This window comes from Amblyraja radiata, chromosome 27, assembly GCF_010909765.2.
Source record: "Amblyraja radiata isolate CabotCenter1 chromosome 27, sAmbRad1.1.pri, whole genome shotgun sequence".
Lineage (NCBI taxonomy): Eukaryota > Metazoa > Chordata > Chondrichthyes > Rajiformes > Rajidae > Amblyraja > Amblyraja radiata.
Genome location: NC_045982.1, coordinates 24,547,117 through 24,566,222, shown reverse-complemented (window position 1 = coordinate 24,566,222; position 19,106 = coordinate 24,547,117). Strand labels below are relative to the sequence as shown.

General features: G+C 45.8%; 1 protein-coding gene and 1 pseudogene across 1 annotated transcript; both read right to left on the bottom strand.

Annotated features, from left to right (window-relative positions):
• Positions 1–2,905: 2,905 nt before the first annotated feature.
• Positions 2,906–13,936, bottom strand: LOC116988228 (annotated as a pseudogene).
• A 3,653-nt stretch (positions 13,937–17,589) lies between these two features.
• On the bottom strand, positions 17,590–19,041 carry LOC116988572 (C-reactive protein-like). The gene has a single exon (XM_033045414.1). It carries the CDS (start codon positions 19,013–19,015, stop codon positions 18,404–18,406), a length of 612 nt encoding a protein of 203 aa, XP_032901305.1. The 5' UTR covers positions 19,016–19,041; the 3' UTR covers positions 17,590–18,403.
• Between the last annotated feature and the right edge of the window lie 65 nt (positions 19,042–19,106).

Below are 19,106 nucleotides of genomic sequence, written 5' to 3'. Positions count from 1 at the left end.
ATTGGACGTCTGCGAGCCTCGGGCATCGCGATTGGACGTCCGCGAGCATCGGGCATTGTGACATCGCACGGCGGGAACGAATCGAAAGGCAGGCAGGCAGCCGGACGGAGTTCCGTTTCGGAATCTGGGGCGAGAGTTTTATATAATAATAGATAGATAGATAGATTTAAAAGACATTTGAACATGTACATGGATAGGAAAGGTTTCGAAGGAATATGGACCAAATGTGGCCAGCTGGGATTTGCATAGATGTGCCATCTTGGTTGACATGGGTAAGGTGGGCTGAAGGGCCTATTTCAGTGCTGTGTGACTGTGAATCTAAAGCAGTTCCTCGTGTTGGTCTTTCACGAGTATCTGGCTGATCAGCTTGTTTTCAAGTTGCCGCTCAGCTCACTTAGACAACATTGTCATCTTACAACACTAGAGGGAGCTCTTTCCCCGTGTAACCTTGCTGGTCCTGTTCCCAACACAGGAGCCAATAACATAGCGTGTGTTATTTCACATCCCGTGTTTGTCCTCAGTCTGATAACTCTGGGGCTGCATCATTATATTTCAGACACTACCGTGGTGAGACACCAATCCTGTTGATGTACCTCCAGCTGAAGTCACACCAATAATATTCCACTTCTGTTTCACAGAGACATACAGCGTGGAAGCAGGCCCTTCGGCCCAACTTGCCCACACCGCACAACACTAGTCCCACCTACCTGTGTTAGGCCCATATCCCTCTAAACCCTCTATATCCCTCCATGTGCCTGTCTAAATGTTTCTTAAACGTTGCGATAGTACTTGCTTTAACTACATCCTCCAGCAGCTCATTCCATATACCCACCACCCATTGTGTAAAGATTTACCCCCTGTTTCTATTAGATCTTTCCCCCCACTCACCTTAAACCTATGTCTTCTGGTTACCGATTCCCCAACTCTGGGTAAGAGACTGTGCGTCTACTCAATCTATTCCTCTCACGATTTTAGACACTTCTATAAGATCACCGTCATTCTCATATGCTCCAAGGTATAGAGTCGTAGCCTGTTCTACTGCTCCCCATAGCTCAGGCCCTCCACCCCTGGCATCATCCTTGTAAATCTTCTCTGCACGCTTTCCAGCTTGACAACATCTTTCCTATTACACAGTGCCCAGAACTGAAAACAATATTCTAAATGTGGCCTCACCAACACCTTATATAACTGCAACATGACTTCCCAACTTATATACTCAATACCCTCACTGATGAAGGCTAAAGTGCCGAAAGCCTTTTTGACCAACCAATCTACCTGAAACGTCATTTTCAGGTAGATTGGCACTCCATCAAACGCACCTCCAGAAACGCACTCCTAGATTCCTCTGTTCTACAACACTCGCCCAAGCCCTACCCTTCACCGTGTTGGTCCAAAATGCAACAGCTCACATTTCTTGCATTTGATTCCATCAACCATTCCTCAGCCCACCTGGCGAAATGATCAAGATCTTGATGCAATTTTTGACAACAACCTTCAAGGTGGGATGGGTCTGACCTTTGTGAGTGCAGAGTGTACATTGCATGTGGTGGACAGGGTGAAACAGCAGTTGCTGATAGCTCCATCTTTGTGTGCGATCTGTAAGTTGTGATCAGCGAAGCAGGGGCCCACTGCAACACGTGGCTGCTGGAGGAGACACTCTCTTGATTTATGAGGCCAGTTGCAATAGCGCTTTGGTCAGTGTGGACCCTGGGATGTGGATTTGCAGATCTCGGCAATGGTGGTATCACAGGATGTCAGAATGTGTCTTGGGGGCAGCAATTATTGGGCGATAATGGCCTCCGTTAGCCAGCATGGTGCAACAACTGATACTAGCCAGTGGAGTTCTCCCCTGTTCCCCATGGATTCACATTCACCCTATTTGTTTCATCGTCTCTCAGCCTAAAGTGATCTTATTGCCAACAGATCAGCTCCACACTGGCTGTCGTGAATCAATTTAGTGATGGACACTGAGAATGCACTGTGTTAACTGTAGCACGCACGCACGCGCACACACACACACACACACACACACACACACACACACACACACACACACACACACACACACACACACACACACACACACACACACACACACACACACACACACACACACACACACACACACACACAGTCATTTCTTAGACAAGATCTTTTTGGTTTTGATGCTCATTTATTAAGCTGATGAAACTGCAATGTTACAGTTCAATCACAATCACTGGAAGCACAGAACACATTGTGAGCTTTGCAAACCTTTGTGTAACAAACAATGTGAAATCAAGAGGGAAATACAGAGAGAGACAGTAATAATTCCAATCAGCACAATCTAAATCAAGACAGGATCAGCCTCCACGACAGGGACTTTCCCACAGTCCGTGTCTGCCCATCACCACCACGCCGTGCCTCTGACACTTTCTTGTCTACATGTGTGTGTCAGGGAGATGGCACCAAATGCCCTGGACACTGCTCTGTACTGCTGCACCTTTTAACTGGGATGCCCAACTATTCCCGGTGGGAATTGAGGAAGGGCTCCAGCAGAGGAGGGGAGTCTGGTTAAAGAGGGCGGACTTGTCTGTTGTGGGCAGTCCCTGGCCTTCAGTCAAGGGTCAGTGTGTGGGGCAGTGCCCTGGGGTTTACACCCTGCTGATCCCTGTAGACATCCACCATGGTTCCCCACTCCCCATCCCTCTCTCAATGTGTGACGGAGAATGGCCCACACTCTAGTGTACTGAGTTTGAAGCCATTACCCTGTCAGTGAGCGTGATGAGAAACTGGAAGGACTCAGTGAGTTGTTCCTTACCCTGATGTAAAAACCCCTTTATTCTCGAATCAACATCAGTACTTCTACTACTGACTGATTTAGAGAGGAAAGATCGCAAAGCAAGGTCATATTCAGCAAGAGTAGTTTGAGGAGATTGTGTTCCCCTCTGCACATTTAAATGCTTTTTGGATCCAAAATATTTAAAGTGTACAATCATTATTGTGTTTAATTATGACGTTCCCTCCTGGTGCGAATGTTGTAGATCCCCAGTCAATGATGTTCCCTCCATCACTGAAACACCCCTGACTGATCAACTCAATTTAATTGGGTTTTAGAACACGATCCCACATATTAACATCAGTTATCTCTCCGACAAAGGATTGTTTGATGTCAAAACCTCCACCGACTGAGTCTTGCTCCTGACCAAGAAAAAACTGGCCACTGTTCTTCACAACTCCACCCAATCCACCAATCTTCCTCATACTACGTCTCACATTGACCCAGACTGTTATCTCACCTTTTCGAGACTCCCAGCTCACACAGATGTGTCTCAACCAGGTAGTTATGTTACAAAACTTATCTTCAGCGGCGCTGCAGTTCTGTCACTGGCCGTGCGCCCAACTTTGGCGCCTTTGAGGGGGGGGAAGGGGGGGGCGGGATTAAAATGCCATTTTCTCCTGCCTGTCCGAGATATATTTTCTCGGGCTACTACCTGATGCTGAAAAATCGTTCCGACTGCTATTCCTGGAAAAAAAAATTTAAATTGCGGGACAATTTAATTGCTGGAGTAAAATAAAAATCTACTTCTAACGCCGACTACGGGACGGATCTCACGTAAGGGGCAAAACATAAGGTAAGTCGAGTATTTTACGTATAAACTTGCTTCTTCGGATTACTTTAATCAAAATTTCATCGACGAAAATGAGATTAAGGCCCCATACGAACCGGAAGTATTTTTCCTGCTGATATGGGGTTTAAATTCACCGCAACCGCAATGTTCCAAACGATCACGTTCCACAAAATCTCACTCCCAAGATGATTTAAATGGCCATTAATTTACGGGAATTAAACACTAAATTCCTTCCATTTGGCCCATAAATTCATGACAATGAGATTTAAAAATCATGTTAATTTGTGAGTTCTTGTGTGAATGTTATTTGGACACTTAGGCTATTTAAAAAGGTTAACCTTTTCTTAAGAAATGGATAGATGTTTAGATCTAGTAATTGAATTTTGTAATTAGCTACAATTAGGTAACTGACTAATTATATGCTTTAATTTCAGGTCATCCAAGTAAGATTGTTTCATATTTGTGTCAGAATGCTTCAATCTATAATAACTGAAAATTTCATTCAGTTCTTTTAATTTTTAAGTAAGTTATGGGCTTTTTACTGTCCTCGATCACAGCATTTGAGTTAAGTCAATGGAAAAGCAATAGGGAAAAATATGCTAATTTTAGAGTATGAAAATGGCCATAACCTTTTTAATACTGAAGATATGAAAGTGAAATTGGTGTCAAATTAAACTTCTTTTTATGCTTTATCTGATGGGATAAATTGCAGACTTGATTTTTTAAATCTCAAAATGTTGTAACATTGCTAAACCAGGCATTCATTTTTGGGAGGTAAAATCTCCCTACAACAGGTCCTAAATACAGGTCTAGTTGTGCATTAGTCTTTTGCCAAATCAGCAGCTCATTGTTGGATCCGGTTACTGCGCAGGAGAACAAAGTGTAATTACGGTTCTCTTCAGACGCTGCTCTGAGGCAGACAGTAAAGACAGTCAAATCAGAGAAATCAGCTGCATTCAACTTGACGAAGCTGGTGGCTGTTTTGGTTGGGAATATCACTGATTTCTGCATCAATCCTGTAAAATATGAAGTTAGAATGTTAAATCTCTGTTTGAAATTGCACCTTTACCATCTGAGATGGAGCACAGGATAACTAGAGAGCAGATTTCTGCAAAATGATTTTTTTCCTTGAAATCTGAGAGACAGGTAGGAATATCAGAAGTTCATCTGCAGAACCTGCTCTTCAGCTGTTTCTAGTTTACAAGGAAGAGAGCATTGCTGAAATTGTTCTGGTAAATTAGCCACGACTGGTTGAGCATGTCTTGGAGTACCACCTTGGAAGCAGAGATTACTGCATCCCAAGTGTATACAGGATGCAGATCATTGCATAGAAATGGACGTTGTTGCTACTCCCCCAGAGGAGAGTAGGTCAGGAAATGAAAGGCAAATTCTGGGAAAGGTCAGAGAGAGCAGGTATGGACATCATTGGCTAAATGGCCACTATCCATGTAGTATCCTACAGTGCAGATAAATGCACATTGCAAGCACTACCATTAAAAACCTCAATGACTTTTAGCCAAAATGTTGAGCGTTAGGTACAAGGAGAGATTGGACTAACTGGGGTTGTTTTCACTGGAGCATTGAAGGTCAAGTGACAAACTGATAGAAGCACAAAATGACGGGGAGCATAGTTAGGGTAGAATGTCTTTACTTGGAAATGACAAGTACCACAGGGCACAGGTTTAAAGTGGGACGGCGAAAGTTTAAAGGAGACTAGACCAAGTGCGGACTCCCCCAACGCACCCATTCCCTACCCATAACCCCCACGGGAGGCGTGGTCCTCCAACTCAAACCGTTCCCGAATGTAAGATTCCAGCACTCCCCTTGCCTTCCTCAACAGTGATTTTTAAACAAAATTCCAATTGCACCTGCCCTGTGTGTTGCAATAGTAATTCGCCCTCCCCCTGCTAGTCTGGCCATTGTGACGTCATCAGTTGAAGCTGTTCGGTTTGAAATTAAAGGTACTTTGATTTTATTAAACTTTAATCCGTAATAAGTCAAGAAATAAAGCATAAAATGTTTAATGAAAGTGATCTCTGCCTCGAGGGGAAAAATGTGAATCAGAATATGTAACAATCTTGTGAAAGTTGGCATTTTTAAAGCTTTGATCATGAATAATGTGTCAAATTTCAGACGATATCTCACTGAGGCAGGACTCTACTAGCTGAGACATTGTGACGTCATCATTTGAAGCTGGTGGTTTTAATTTCAAAGTCTATTGACTTTTTTTGACTTTTAATCTAAGGGGATGAAGCAAACTCTGCTGCCGCCCATAGTCTAGAGCAGGAGATTATCAAGAATGTTTCTTGTCATATGTCCCAGATAGATCAATGACATTTTTACTTGCAGCAGCACAAAGAATATGTAAGAAGTGCACTGTAAGCAATATAATAAATGAGAAGGGACAAGTTCAGTGTGTGTATATATACACTTATTCGCACATACACACAAATTTTATTTATGGGCGCCTTTCAAGAATCTCAAGGACACCTTACAAAAATTTAGCAGGTAGAGGAAAAACATGTAAGGGGAATGAAATAAATAGTAGAGACATGACTAGTACACAAAGTAAAGACAGGAATTCAATACAAAACACAGTATGAGGCAATTAAAGCACAGATGCACAATTAATACATATATATATATATACACTCACACCACACATACGTACACATAAAAAATAAACAACAGTAATGCAATACTAACATAGTCTATGTAATTCAGAGCTTAATGGAGGTTGTCAAAAGACAATAGACAATAGGTGCAGGAGTAGCCCATTTGGCCCTTCGAGCCAGCACCGCCATTCAATGTGAATCATGGCTGATCATCCCCAATCAGTACCCCGTTCCTGCCTTCCCCCCATATCCCCTGACTTTTAAGAGCCCTATCCAGCTCTCTCTTGAAAGCATCCAGAGAACCTGCTTCCACTGCCCCTGAGGCAGAGAATTCCACAGACTCGCCACTCTCTGTGAGAAAAAGTGTTTCCTCGTCTCCGTTCTAAATGGCTTACTCCTGCTTCTTAAACTGCGGCCCCTGGTTCTGGACACCCCCAACATCAGGAACATTTTCCTGCCTCTAGCGTGTCTAAACCCTTAACAATCTTTATGTTTCAATGAGATATCCTCTCATCCTTCTAAACTCCAGAGTGTACAAGCCCAGCTGCTCAATTCTCTCAGCATATGACAGTCCCGCCATCCCGGGAATTAACCTTGTAAACCTAAGCTGCACTCCCTCAATAGCAAGAATGTCCTTCCTCAAATTAGGGGACCAAAACTGCACACAATACTCCAGGTGTGGTCTCACTAGGGCTCTGTACAACTGCACAGGGACCTATTTGCTCCTATATTTGATTCTCTTATTATAAAGTGCAACATGCCATTCTCTTTCTTCACTGCCCGCTGTACCTGCATGCTTACTTTTATAGACTGATGTACAAGGACCCCTAGATCCCGTTGTACTTCCCCTTTTCCCAACTTGACGCCATTTATATAGTACAATTGTCGTGTTTACTAGCCTGATGGATCTGTTCCTGAACTTGGACGTTACAGTATTCAGGCTATTTTATCTTCTTCCCTGTGATATGGATGAAATGAGTGTGTGGCCAGGGTGGTGTTGGTCTCTGACGATGCTGGCTGCCTTTTTGAGGCAGCGACACCTGTAAATCTTTTTGATGTTGGGGTGGTCAGAACCTGTGATAGAATGGGCAGTGTTCACAACATTTTGCAGTCTTCTACGTTCCTGGGAATTCAAATTGCCGAACCAGGCCGTGATGCTCTCTACTGTACACCTATAGAATTTCAAGAGAATCCTCTCTGACATACCAAATCTCCCTGATCACCTCAGGAAGTAGAGGTATTGATGGGTTTATAATTGCATTAGTGTAGACTCAACTCGAAACATCACCCATTCCTTTTCTCCAGAGATGCTGCCTGTCCCGCTGAGTTACTCCAGCTTTTTGTGTCTATCTTGGATCCAGAAAAGATCTTCAGAAATATGCATGCACAGGAATTTGAAGCTTTTGACTCTCTCCACCATCGTTCCATAATAGTAAGATTAAACGAGAACTTACCAGTTTGAAGTTTGATCTGTATTTTATGAGGAGGAACGTTGAGGGAATACGTGAAGAACCCGCTTCCAACGCATGCGTGTCATTCTTCAAAGCAGCGGTGTGAGGTCACAGAAACTATAATGACCTAACATAGTAAGATTATCAAAGAGATACCAGTTTTTGATATGATCATAGGAGGGTGGGAGCGGAGGGCACGTATTCCCTCAACGTTCCTCCTCATAAAATACAGATCAAACTTCAAACTGGTAAGTTCTCGTTTAATCTTACTATTTTACTTCGGAGTCACGTGAGTGACTACGTGAAGATTTCAAAGCTCTGTGACCTCATGCCGTGGAACGAGTCCATGCTTCACAACTGCCTTGGGTATTGGGAGAGAGTATCATTAGCAATTTTAGACACACTTATACAAAGACTTGTGTGATATAACGAGAAAATACATTTATTAATTGAAATCATAGCCCTGTAACCCTTCGGGCAAATTATAATATTTAACGTAAAATGCTTTCCGAAAATGATGATGGCTCCAAAACTGGTTTATTATAAAACCTTTGGAAAGTCCTTTTGGATGACCATCCTGCTATTCTGAGGATTTGGTCCGTGGGTACCTCAGAATTTTTGCTGCGGATGTTGCTGCAGCCCTGGTGGAATGAGATTTAAAACCATTAATGTCTATTCCTGCCATCTTTAGGACACATTTGAGCCACCTTGAGATAGTTTGGGTCGTGACCCTTTTGTGCGGTTTCTTGTAAGAAATTAACAAAGCCATTTCCTGACCTCGAATGCTCTTAGTATATTCCATGTATAATTGGATATGTCTTGCTATACACAGGGTTTCGTCATTTGGATATGCCATAAATTCAATCACTTGACCCGATGAACCTGGTCTGTTTGTTTATTAACTCATGTATGACAAACACCAGTTTATCTCGTGAGATGATCAAGGAGTCCAGGCTCAGTTTGCTTAATGACTGGACTCGTTGTGCAGTAACTAACGCCATGAGCATAACCATTTTCATGGTCAGTTTTCTGCAGTGATAATGCTGTTTATGGGCGACCAGCTCCTCAGCATGTTTAAAACGACACCCACATCCCAGATTTTGGAGTACCTGGTTTTAGGGGGATTTGCATTGAATATGCCCCTCATAAGTTTTGTTACCAGGGGGTGCGTTCCCACCGTGTGCCGCTCCGTTCCTTGTGATAGGTAATTGGAGAGTGCACTTCTGGCACTATTGATGGCACTGTAGCCCAATCGTTTGTCATAATGGAGGTTTGTTAAGAATTCCAATACGGCCGGAATGTTCTTGGCCCTTTGGTCTAGGTTGTTGTCAAAGCAGTATATGCCCCATTTCTTGATGTGTCTGAGGTACTGCTTCCGTGTTGACAGTCTTTGTGCGGATGTGATGAGATTCATCGTCCTGTCTGACAGCCCCATGCCGTGTAGTGGGTCTTTCAGACTCTACAAATCCACAAATCCATAGTCTTATGGCATGGGTGACTGCCCCCCCCCCCCCCCAGTTACTGGATGAATTAATAAATTCGGGCTATGTCCAATAATGGAACATGGTTCTAACACCATCCCCTGTATGACCGAATACCACGGTTGAGTAGGCCAATCGGGTACTATGAGAATCCCAGATGCCGAATATTGTTGAATTTTCCTTTGTACCCGATTGATGAGGCAGAATGGGGGAAAAGCATAAAAAACCGCCATTTCCCCCAATGCAGTGAGAAAGCATCTGTAGCTTCTGCCCCAGGGTCTGGTTCCCAGGACACATACCTTGGTAATTGGTGATTCAACCTGGACGCAAAAATATCAATATCTGGTCTACCATATTTTGCTGTAATTTCAGCAAATACATTTTTATTTAACATCCATTCCGTGTTTTCATTAAATTTGCGTGACCTGGTGTCCTGCCACTGAATTTAGCTTACCTGGTAGGTATGTTGCCGATATCCAAAGTTTCTTTGGTACACCATTTTGTAATACCATAGACGAGTTGTCAATAATGATGCGGTTAGAGCAATACCTAATGCTATTGTTCCCCCACTGTGTTTAATTATAGCTTCAGTAGGCAGCTCCATAGGTCTATCAAAATGACCTTTGTTAAATTTGAGTGCTCTAATTTTTGCTCTTTGGCAAATTTTGATAATGTAATGGCCCAAAATGTGTGGCGGGAATGTAGCCACAATCTTCCCAATTATCCGGCCTACCCGTCTAATGGAGGGTCTGTTGGTGTTAAGAATCTCGCTGCAATCCTCCTGTAGGGCTGCGGCTTTATTTATTGGTAAAGTTACTAAACATATTGACCGTGTTAATGGTGAATCCTAGATAATCCTATTCGTTTCTGGTATCAATTTACACTTAACTACCGTCTGTGTTCCCCTCTGAGGGTACTTGTATAGTATGCATCTTTTAAGGTCAATGCTTGCCATATAGAAACCAGCTGATACTAGTTTCTTTAGCAGTGATAAAAGTATCCATCTAAAATGAACATATTGAACGAATGTGTTTAGGGTTGAAAGGTCAATGATAATCCTGCAACCCCCATCTTTTTTATTTTTAATAAATATGTTTGATACAAATTTTAATTGTTCATGAGTAGTATGCTCAATCACACTTTTTGTATACAATCGTTGTAGCTCCATGTGGGCTTAGATTGTTCGGTTTTTGTAAGGACGAAATGCCTTTCTGGTGTAGGTTGTACTGGGGGGTTATTGGGATGAGTAAATTCTATCAGATAACCCTGAATACTGCTTAGAACATACGAGTCTGTAGTGACTTACACCATTCGTCACTGTAGTATTGCAACCTCCCTCCCACCGTCGTGGGTCCCTGTTTTACAAAAGAACCACACCCACGTACCTCCATGGTTACTGGTGGTTGTATTATTTCTTTGTTTTTTGAAAAAAGGGGGGTTTGTTTTTATTCGTGTTCGTAGGTTGTACTGGAGGTTTAGGCTTCCGCATCTTCCAGGGTGGCCGTCCCTGGCCATACCCTAAAAGAAGGCTGCTGCTGGTTATATTGGGTTCTGGCACTGCCACTGATATAAGCCACACTTTCGGTCTTCCATGTGGCTGGTACCGTGATCCAAAATAAGCCTTTGCGCTGGTTTGATGAGCCCCAGTGTCTTGGCTTCCCCAAACAAAAGGGTTGGGGTTTTAACGGCTCTTTGTTTGCAAATTGTTGCATATTTAGGATCCAGTGCTGGCTGAATAGCAGCCCTTCGCATGCGATTCAGCTCATATTGTACATTACAGAACAGGGCTAGTCCGTCTTGGTGGCCTTTAGTTTGCTCTGTTTTGTCCAGGGTGCGGATGTAAGCTGTGATCCCTGCCGTAAGCCCCTTTAAGGCTTTCTGGATTTTGAGATCATGGTTCCTGATGTCCCTCCCCATATGCTTCCAAATGCATTGGTTGACACTGGGGATTTGTAATGCATCACAGTTACCAGGTGGCAGATGTCTGGCCAGTGTCTCTGTGAATATTTGTTGTTGGAGTTGATGGCCAGACTTGTAATTAATACTGGCTGCCATCCTGGAATCCAAGTCTGCCCCTGTTTGACTTGGTTTGAAGTAATCAGCCACATGTCCAGCAGTGTATGTTTTTCTGCAGATTCAGGATCATGGGAAGCTGTGTGATCAGGGTCTGGCCCATCAGGGTCCTGCCCACTCTCCTCCGAAGAGGTCGAGATTTCAGGTGGTCCCTCACGGGGTACCCATATGGGGCTTGTCTGCCACTGTGGCTAGTCTCCACATTCATGGGACTGCCACTGTGAAGGAGCTCCTCCAGCAGCTCCTTTAGACGGTCTGTACGTTGAGCTGCACTTGCTATTTTTGGCTGCTCCCATTCCTGCAGCCTTTCAGCAGTGTGCTGCTCTTCTCTGTATCCCAGCTGTTCCCGTCCCCGATACTCACGGGTGCTGGTTGCGGCTTTCCTCGTCCCGCCGCTGGCCACACCGGTCCTGTGTGTAGGTCCACCGCTGTTCCGGTCAACTGTTTTCTCCTGGCTGCTCCGTATGCAGCCACTCATAGCGGGTTTGTTCCGTCTGCCGCACCCGTTCGGCCCTGGTCCGATATTGATACGGGCTGGTCGCCCGTTGCTGCTCCAAGTCGGGCTCTGCTAGATGGTGCGTTTTTGTTTGAACTTTGCCTCCCGGCCCGGTGAGTAAGTTTCGTCGGTGCCAGAATGATTTCTGGCACAGCTGATTCCTCTACCCGAGGCATCTAGAGCCGACGGCTGCTGTCTCTGCCGTTCATCCACGTTTACAACGCGTTTCTCGGGCAGCTTGTTTGCAGACCGCTTCCTTTTCACTCTGTCCATTTTTTCTGTGATAAAAATGCCGAGTCCTTACCTGCCTTTTGCTGGTTCTTTTTTTCCTTCTCCCGTTACTGGGGGACGTTCTCCACCCTTCTGTTGACTCGGGCAATTCGCTGTAGCGATATGACACGCATGCTTGTGAAGCGGGTTCTTCACTGTAGTCACTCACGTGACTCCGAAGTAAAAATTGTAACTTTCTGGTGGCGCTGGTGCCAGGAGCCTCCACCTGCACCCGGTATCTTTTTGTTTTTTGTTTTTTTTCGTTTTGTTAAAGTGTGTTTTGGATGTTTTTTTAAATGTCTTTATGTGGGGGAAGCGGGCACGGTAAGGGGGGATACCGTCCTTCAGTCACTTCCTGGATTATTATTCGAGTCACGTCCTCTCCCCCCCCCCCCCCCCTCCCCCCCCCAACGGCCTACCTGGATTGGCGCGGCCTTTCCTGCCGGGATCGACCAGAGCTCCAGCAGCGGCGGGACAGCGCTGAAACATCGCGGGGCCTGGCGATGCCTTACGGGGGTCGCCGTCTGGAGCCCGAGTGCAGGACCTGCTGCACTGACATCCTGGAGCTGCGGTTTGCGGGCTCCCAACGCGGGCGGCGCTGATGGACAATGCGGGGTCCTGCGACTCCGCCCAGCTCGGCCTGCGGACTCGGGAGCTGCGGACTCCGGCTGCGGGAGGCGGCTGATCTGGAGGTCCGGCCGCTGAGGAGGATGTTCACCGTCGGGGATCGGCGTCGGCGTTCCACCAGCCCGGCGTGAGGGCCTGAACATCGGGCCACCCGGGGCGGCGACTGCGGGTGCTAGGAAGGCCTCGACCACAAGTGAACAACTGGGAAGAACGGAGGGGAGGCTGGCTGGACTATGGTGCCTTCCTCACCTTGGTGCCACTGTGTTATGTTATGTTATGTCGTGGACTTTCAGTGTTTCTGCTTTTTTTTAAATTCTATTTTATTTTTAATATGTTTTATTATTTATTATTATTTATTTATTTTTATGATACTGCCTGTAAGGGAAATTCATTTTGTTATCTCTAACTGAGACAATGACAATAAATTTGAATACAACACTCGTCCTTCCTCTTCCAAAGTCCACAATCAGTTCCTTGACTCTTACTGACAATGAGAGCCAGGTTGTTGCGCTGGCACCATTTGGTCAGTCAATCGATCTCCCTTCCTCCCAAAGATAGAAAGCTATCATTGATCCGTGTGTCGACATCAGTCAGCATCAGATAATCTGATTGTCTGGATTGAAAGGGTTATCTTCCTTCCCTTTCTTAAATAAAGGACCAACATTGGGTACTCTCCAGTCCTCCCAGACCTCACCTGTGCTACACAAGTAGCAAAGATATTTCTCAAGGCCTTGACAACTTCTTCTCTTTATAACTTGGGATAGATCCCATTAGGTCCTTAACTTTAATCAACTTTCAATCTTTAACCTTTAAACATCTCCCACATGTCAGAATGTGTACTTACCAAATGACAACTGCTCCCAAAGCCCTTCTCGTGGACCCACCCTCGTGGCCTTCCGACTTAGAACTTTGTATCCAAAACTATGCCGTAGCGACATCAACTGCCTCAACTTCTCCACTCCCTGTCTCACTCCAATCTCTCCCCCCCCTGAATGTACTGCCATCGACTCACTCCGCAACAACCCAGACTGGGTATCACACCCGCCAACAAGGGAGGTGCCGTGGTAGTCTGGCGCGCCGATCTCTACAAATCTGAGGCCACGCGCCAGCCTCTGACACCTCCTCCTACTTACCCCCTGGACCATGACCCCACTGACGAGCCCGGCCACCATCTCTAACACCATCACCGACTTCATCACTTCCACGCCCTGCCCGCCCGAGCCTCCAACCTCATCGTTCCACAGCCCCCGCACGGGCCCGATTTTACCTTCTCCCCAAAATCCCAAACCTCTGGCTGTCCCGGTAGACCCATGTCTGCCTGTTCGTGCCCCACCGAACTCATTTCCACATATCTTTGACTCATCCTATCCCCCTTGGTTAAATTCCTCCCTACCTATGTTCAAGACACCTCAGACACTCTCCGCCGTCTCCGCGCATTCCATTCTCTAGACCCTCATCCTCACATCTTCACCATGGACGTCCAGTCACTCTACACCTCTATCCCCCACCAGGATGGTCTCAAAGCCCTCCGTCCTTCCTTGACCGGAGAAGCAACCTATATCCGGCCACCGACACTCTCCTCCGCCTAGCGGAGTTGGTCCTTACCCTCAATAACTTCTCATTTGACTCCTGCCATTTAGATTAGATTAGATTAGATTATTTAATGACCACACAGTCAAACTGGTGGAATTCAGGTTCAGTACAGGATGTTACAAGGTAGGCTGATTCCCGTCAAACATAACACAAAACACAACATCATACAATATACAGTACATGCATGGGGAGGATATGTGCTGTTGTCACAGTGTGTTCAGAATTCGGATTGCGTGTGGGTAAGAACTAAATCGATATGTCTTGGCGGGCAGTGAGCTGTAGCTGTATTTCCTCCAAATACAAGGCGTAGCTATTGGCACGCGCATGGGCCCCAGCTACGCCTGCCTCTTTGTCGGGTACGTCGAACAATCCTTGTTCGAGACGTACCAGGGCCCCATTCCGACCTCTATCTCCGCTACATCGATGACTGTTTTCGTGCCACCTCCGGCACCCACACACAACTGACTGACTTCATCCGCTTCACCACCAACTTCCATCCGGCACTCAAATACATCTGGACCATTTCCGACACTTCCCTACCATTCCTTGACCTCACTATCTCCATCGCAGGTGATAGACCTCTGACCGACATCCACTATAAACCCACTGACTCCCATGACTATCTGGACTACACTTCTTCCCACCCTGCTTCCAGTAAAGACTCCATCCCCTACTTTCAATTCCTCCATCTACGCCACATCTGCTCCCAGGATGATGCGTTCCACACCAGGGCATCTGAAATGTCTTCATTCTTCAGGGAACGGGGTTTCCCCTCCTCCACCATAGATGAGTCTCACACCAGGGTCTCTTCAATACCCCGTAACACTGCTCTCTCTCCCCATCCCCCCACTCGCAACAAAGGCAGAGTCCCCCTAGTCCTCACCTTTCACCTCACTAGCCGACCTACAACAAGTAAACCTCCATCAGTTTCGCCAACTCCAACGTGACCCCACCACTCCCCACATCTTCCCATCTCACCCCATGTCTGCTTTCCGCAAAGACCGCTCCCTCTGTAACTCCCTTGTCAATTCTTCCCTTCCCTCCCGTACCACCCCCTCCCCGGGCACTTTCCCTTGCAACCGCAAGAGATGCTACACTTGTCGCTTTACCTCCCCCCTTGACTCCATTCAAGGACCCAAGCAGTTGTTCCAGGTGCAACAGAGGTTCACCTGCATCTCCTCCAACCTCATCTATTGCATCCGCTGCTCTATATGTCGGCTGATCTACATCGGTGAGACCAACACCTCATCTCGGTCCGCATTAACCAACCTGACCTTCCGGTGGCTCAGCCCTTCAACTCCCCCTCCCATTCCGTATCCGACCTCTCTGTCCTGGGTCTCCTCCATGGCCAGAGCGAGCACCACCGGAAATTGGAGGAACAGCACCTCATATTCCGCTTGGGGAGTCTGCATCCTGGTGGCATGAACATTGAATTCTCCAAATTTTGTTAGTCCTTGCTATCCCCTCCCCTTCCTATCTCTCCCTCAGCCCTCGGGCTCCTCCTCCTCCTCTTTCCTTTCTTCTCCCCTTCAGTCTGAAGAAGGGTTTCGGTCCGAAACGTTGCCTATTTCCTTCGCTCAATAGATGCTGCTGCACCTGCTGAGTTTCTCCAGCATTTTTGTGTACCTTCGATTTTCCAGCATCTGCAGTTCCTTCTTAAATACTTATTCTACCTCCTGTTTAATCATTTACCTTAATCTAATTTAGTACCTCCTTCCAAGGTGCAGACTTACCCCTGTTCAAAAGCATCTTAAAACTTATGAACCAATTCCCCAAAGATGCTGTCTTTCCCATTGAGTCACCCCGGTACTTGTTAAAACGTATAGAGATGTGACTTAATGAAATCAACAAATTCCACATGGGTGGAAGAGGTAACCCCAATGTAGCGGAGAAAGAGTTGGAGGATGGTGCCAGGGCATGTTTGAACAAGGACTATTCAACGTAACCCACAAAAAGGCAAGCATAGCTGGGGCCGATGTGAGTGCCCATGGCTACACCTTTAACGTGGAGATAGTGAAAGGAATTGAACAAGAAATTGAGGGTGAGAACAAATTCCGTCAGGTGGAGAAGAGTGTTTGTAGATGGAAATTGATTGCGCCTCTGTTCAAGGAAGCACCGGAGGGCGTGGGCACCTTCCTGGTGAGGGATGGAGGTGTAAAGGGACTGGGCATCTGTGATAGAGATGAGGCAAAGGGGGCTTGGAAATTGAAAGTTTGTCATGAGTTAAAAGGCATGTGGGCTGTCGCAGATGTAGGTCAGAGGGCCTGGACAAGGGGGAATAGGATGGAATCAAGTTATTTGGGAGAAAGTTCTGTGGGGTAGGAGCATGCAGAGACAACGGGTCTGCTAGGGCAGTCCTGTTTATGGACATTGGGATAGAGATAGAAATGCAGGGCTGGGGATCAATAAGATTGGAGGCTGTGTAAGGGAGATAACCAGGGTGATGCAATCAGAAACAGTCGAGAAGGTGATGGCCTAGTCTTCAACTGTGGGGTCCTGGTCAAAGGGTAGGTATGAGGAGGTGTCTGAAAGCTGGTGCCTGTCCTCAGCATGATAGAGACACTTCCTCTGGCAGCTTGTTCAGTGCATCCAACACCCTCCGAGTGAAAAAGTTGCTCCTCTGGTTCCTATTAGATATTCCCTCTCTCACATTTGCCCTATGCCCAATGGGTCTTGATACCCTTACTCTGGGTAAAGACTGTGTGCATTCACCCGAGGTGTGGGCAGCTTGATTGTGAACATGTATAAACATGTATAGTCTTTTCACTGACTGAATAGCGCCAAAGCACCTTGATACATGTGACAATAAATTAAACATGTCCCGGAAACATCCTCGTAAATCTTCTCTGCACAGTTTACAGCTTAATGACATTCTTCTGTAGCAGGGTGACTAAAACAGTACACACAAATCCAAATGTGGCCTCACTAATGCCTTGTCCCACCCTGCTATAACATACCAACTTGTACACTCGAAACACAGATTGATGAAGGCCAATGTACCAAAAGTCTTATTCTCTACCCCATCTACCTGTTACACTATGCCTCTTTAGGGGAACTATGTACCTGCACTCCAAGATCCCTCAGCTCGACAACACTCCCAAAGGCTCTTCCATTTATGGTGAAGATGCATCCTGGTTCAACTTCTAAAAATGCAACACCTCACACTTATCTGCATTCAACTCCATTAACCATTCCATTGCCTACTTGCCTTGCTGATCAAGATTCTACTGAACTTTGTGCAAAAGGCTTAGATGGTGCAGAATTTGATAGGTGTATTTAGAGATGTTTTTAAGACTTAGTAATGGACACTGAGTGCAGTGAACATTACATGGAACCTGGATACACAAACGCAGTCATTCACACACAAGATTCTTTTTGTTTTGATGCTTGTTTATTAAGCTGATGAAACTGCAATGTTACAGTTTAATCACAATCACTGGAAGCACAGAACACATTGTGAGCTTTCCAAACCTTGGTGTAACAAACAATGTGAAATCAAGAGGTTAAATACAGAGAGAGACAGTAATAATTCCAATCAGCACAATCTAAATCAAGACAGGATCAGCCTCCACCACAGGGACTTTCCCACAGTCCGTGTCTGCCCATCACCACCACCCCCGTGCCCCTGACACTTTCTTGTCTACATGTGTGTGTCAGAGAGATGGCACCAAATGCCCTGGACACTGCTCTGTACTGCTGCATCTTTTAACTGGGATGCCCAACTATTCCCAGTGGGATTTGGGGAAGGGCTCCAGCAGAATGGACGAGGAGGGGAGTCTGGTTAAAGAGGGCGGACTTGTCTGTTCTGAGCAGTCCCTGGGCTTCAGTCAAGGGTCAGTGTGTGGGGCAGTGCCCTGGGGTTTACACTCTGCTGATCCCTGTAGACATCACCATGGTTCCCCGCTCCCCATCCCTCTTTCAATGTGTGACGGAGAATGGCCGAGACTCTTGTGTACTGAGTTTGAAGCCATTACCCTGTCAGTGAGGGTGATGAGAAACTGGAAGGACTCAGTGAGTTGTCCCTTACCCCGACGTAAATAGCCCTTTATTCTGGAATCAACATTACTTTTATTACTAATCTGGTTTAGAGAGGAAAGATCGCAAAGCAAGGTCATATTCAGCTAGAGTAGTTTGAGGAGATTGTGTTCCCCTCTGCACATTTAAATGCTTTTTGGAGCCAAAACATTTAAAGTGTACAATCATTATTGTCTTTAATTTTGACATTCCCTTTTGATGTAAATGTTGTTGATCCCCAGTCAATGAGGTTCCCACCAATATCGTAACACCCCTGACTGATCAACTCAACCTCATAGGGTTTTAGAGCACGATCCCACATATTAACATCAGTTATCTCTCCGACAAAGGATTGTTCGATGTCAAATTCACCACCGACTGAGTCTTGCTCCTGACCAAGAATAAACTGGCCACCATTTTTCACAACTCCACCCTTACTACTAACCTTCGTTAGACTACGTCTCCCATTGATCCAGACTGTTATCTCACCATTTTGAGACTCCCAGCTCACACAGATGTGTCTCAACCAGGCTCCCATTTTTGGGAGGGAAAATCCCGTTATAACAGATCCTAAATACAGGTCAAGTTGTGCATTAGTCTTTTGCCAAATCAGCAGCTCATTGTGGGAACCGCTTGCTGCGTAGGAGAACAAAGTGTAATTACGGTTCTCTTCTGACGCTGCTCTGAGGCAGACAGTAAAGGCAGTCAAATCAGAGAAATCAGCTGCATTCAACTTGACGAAGCTGGTGGCTGTTTTGGTTGGGAATATCACTGATTTCTGCATCAATCCTTTAAAATATGAAGTTTGAATGTTAAATCTCTGTTTGAAATTGTACCTTTGTCATCGGCGATGGAGCACAGGATAACTAGAGAGC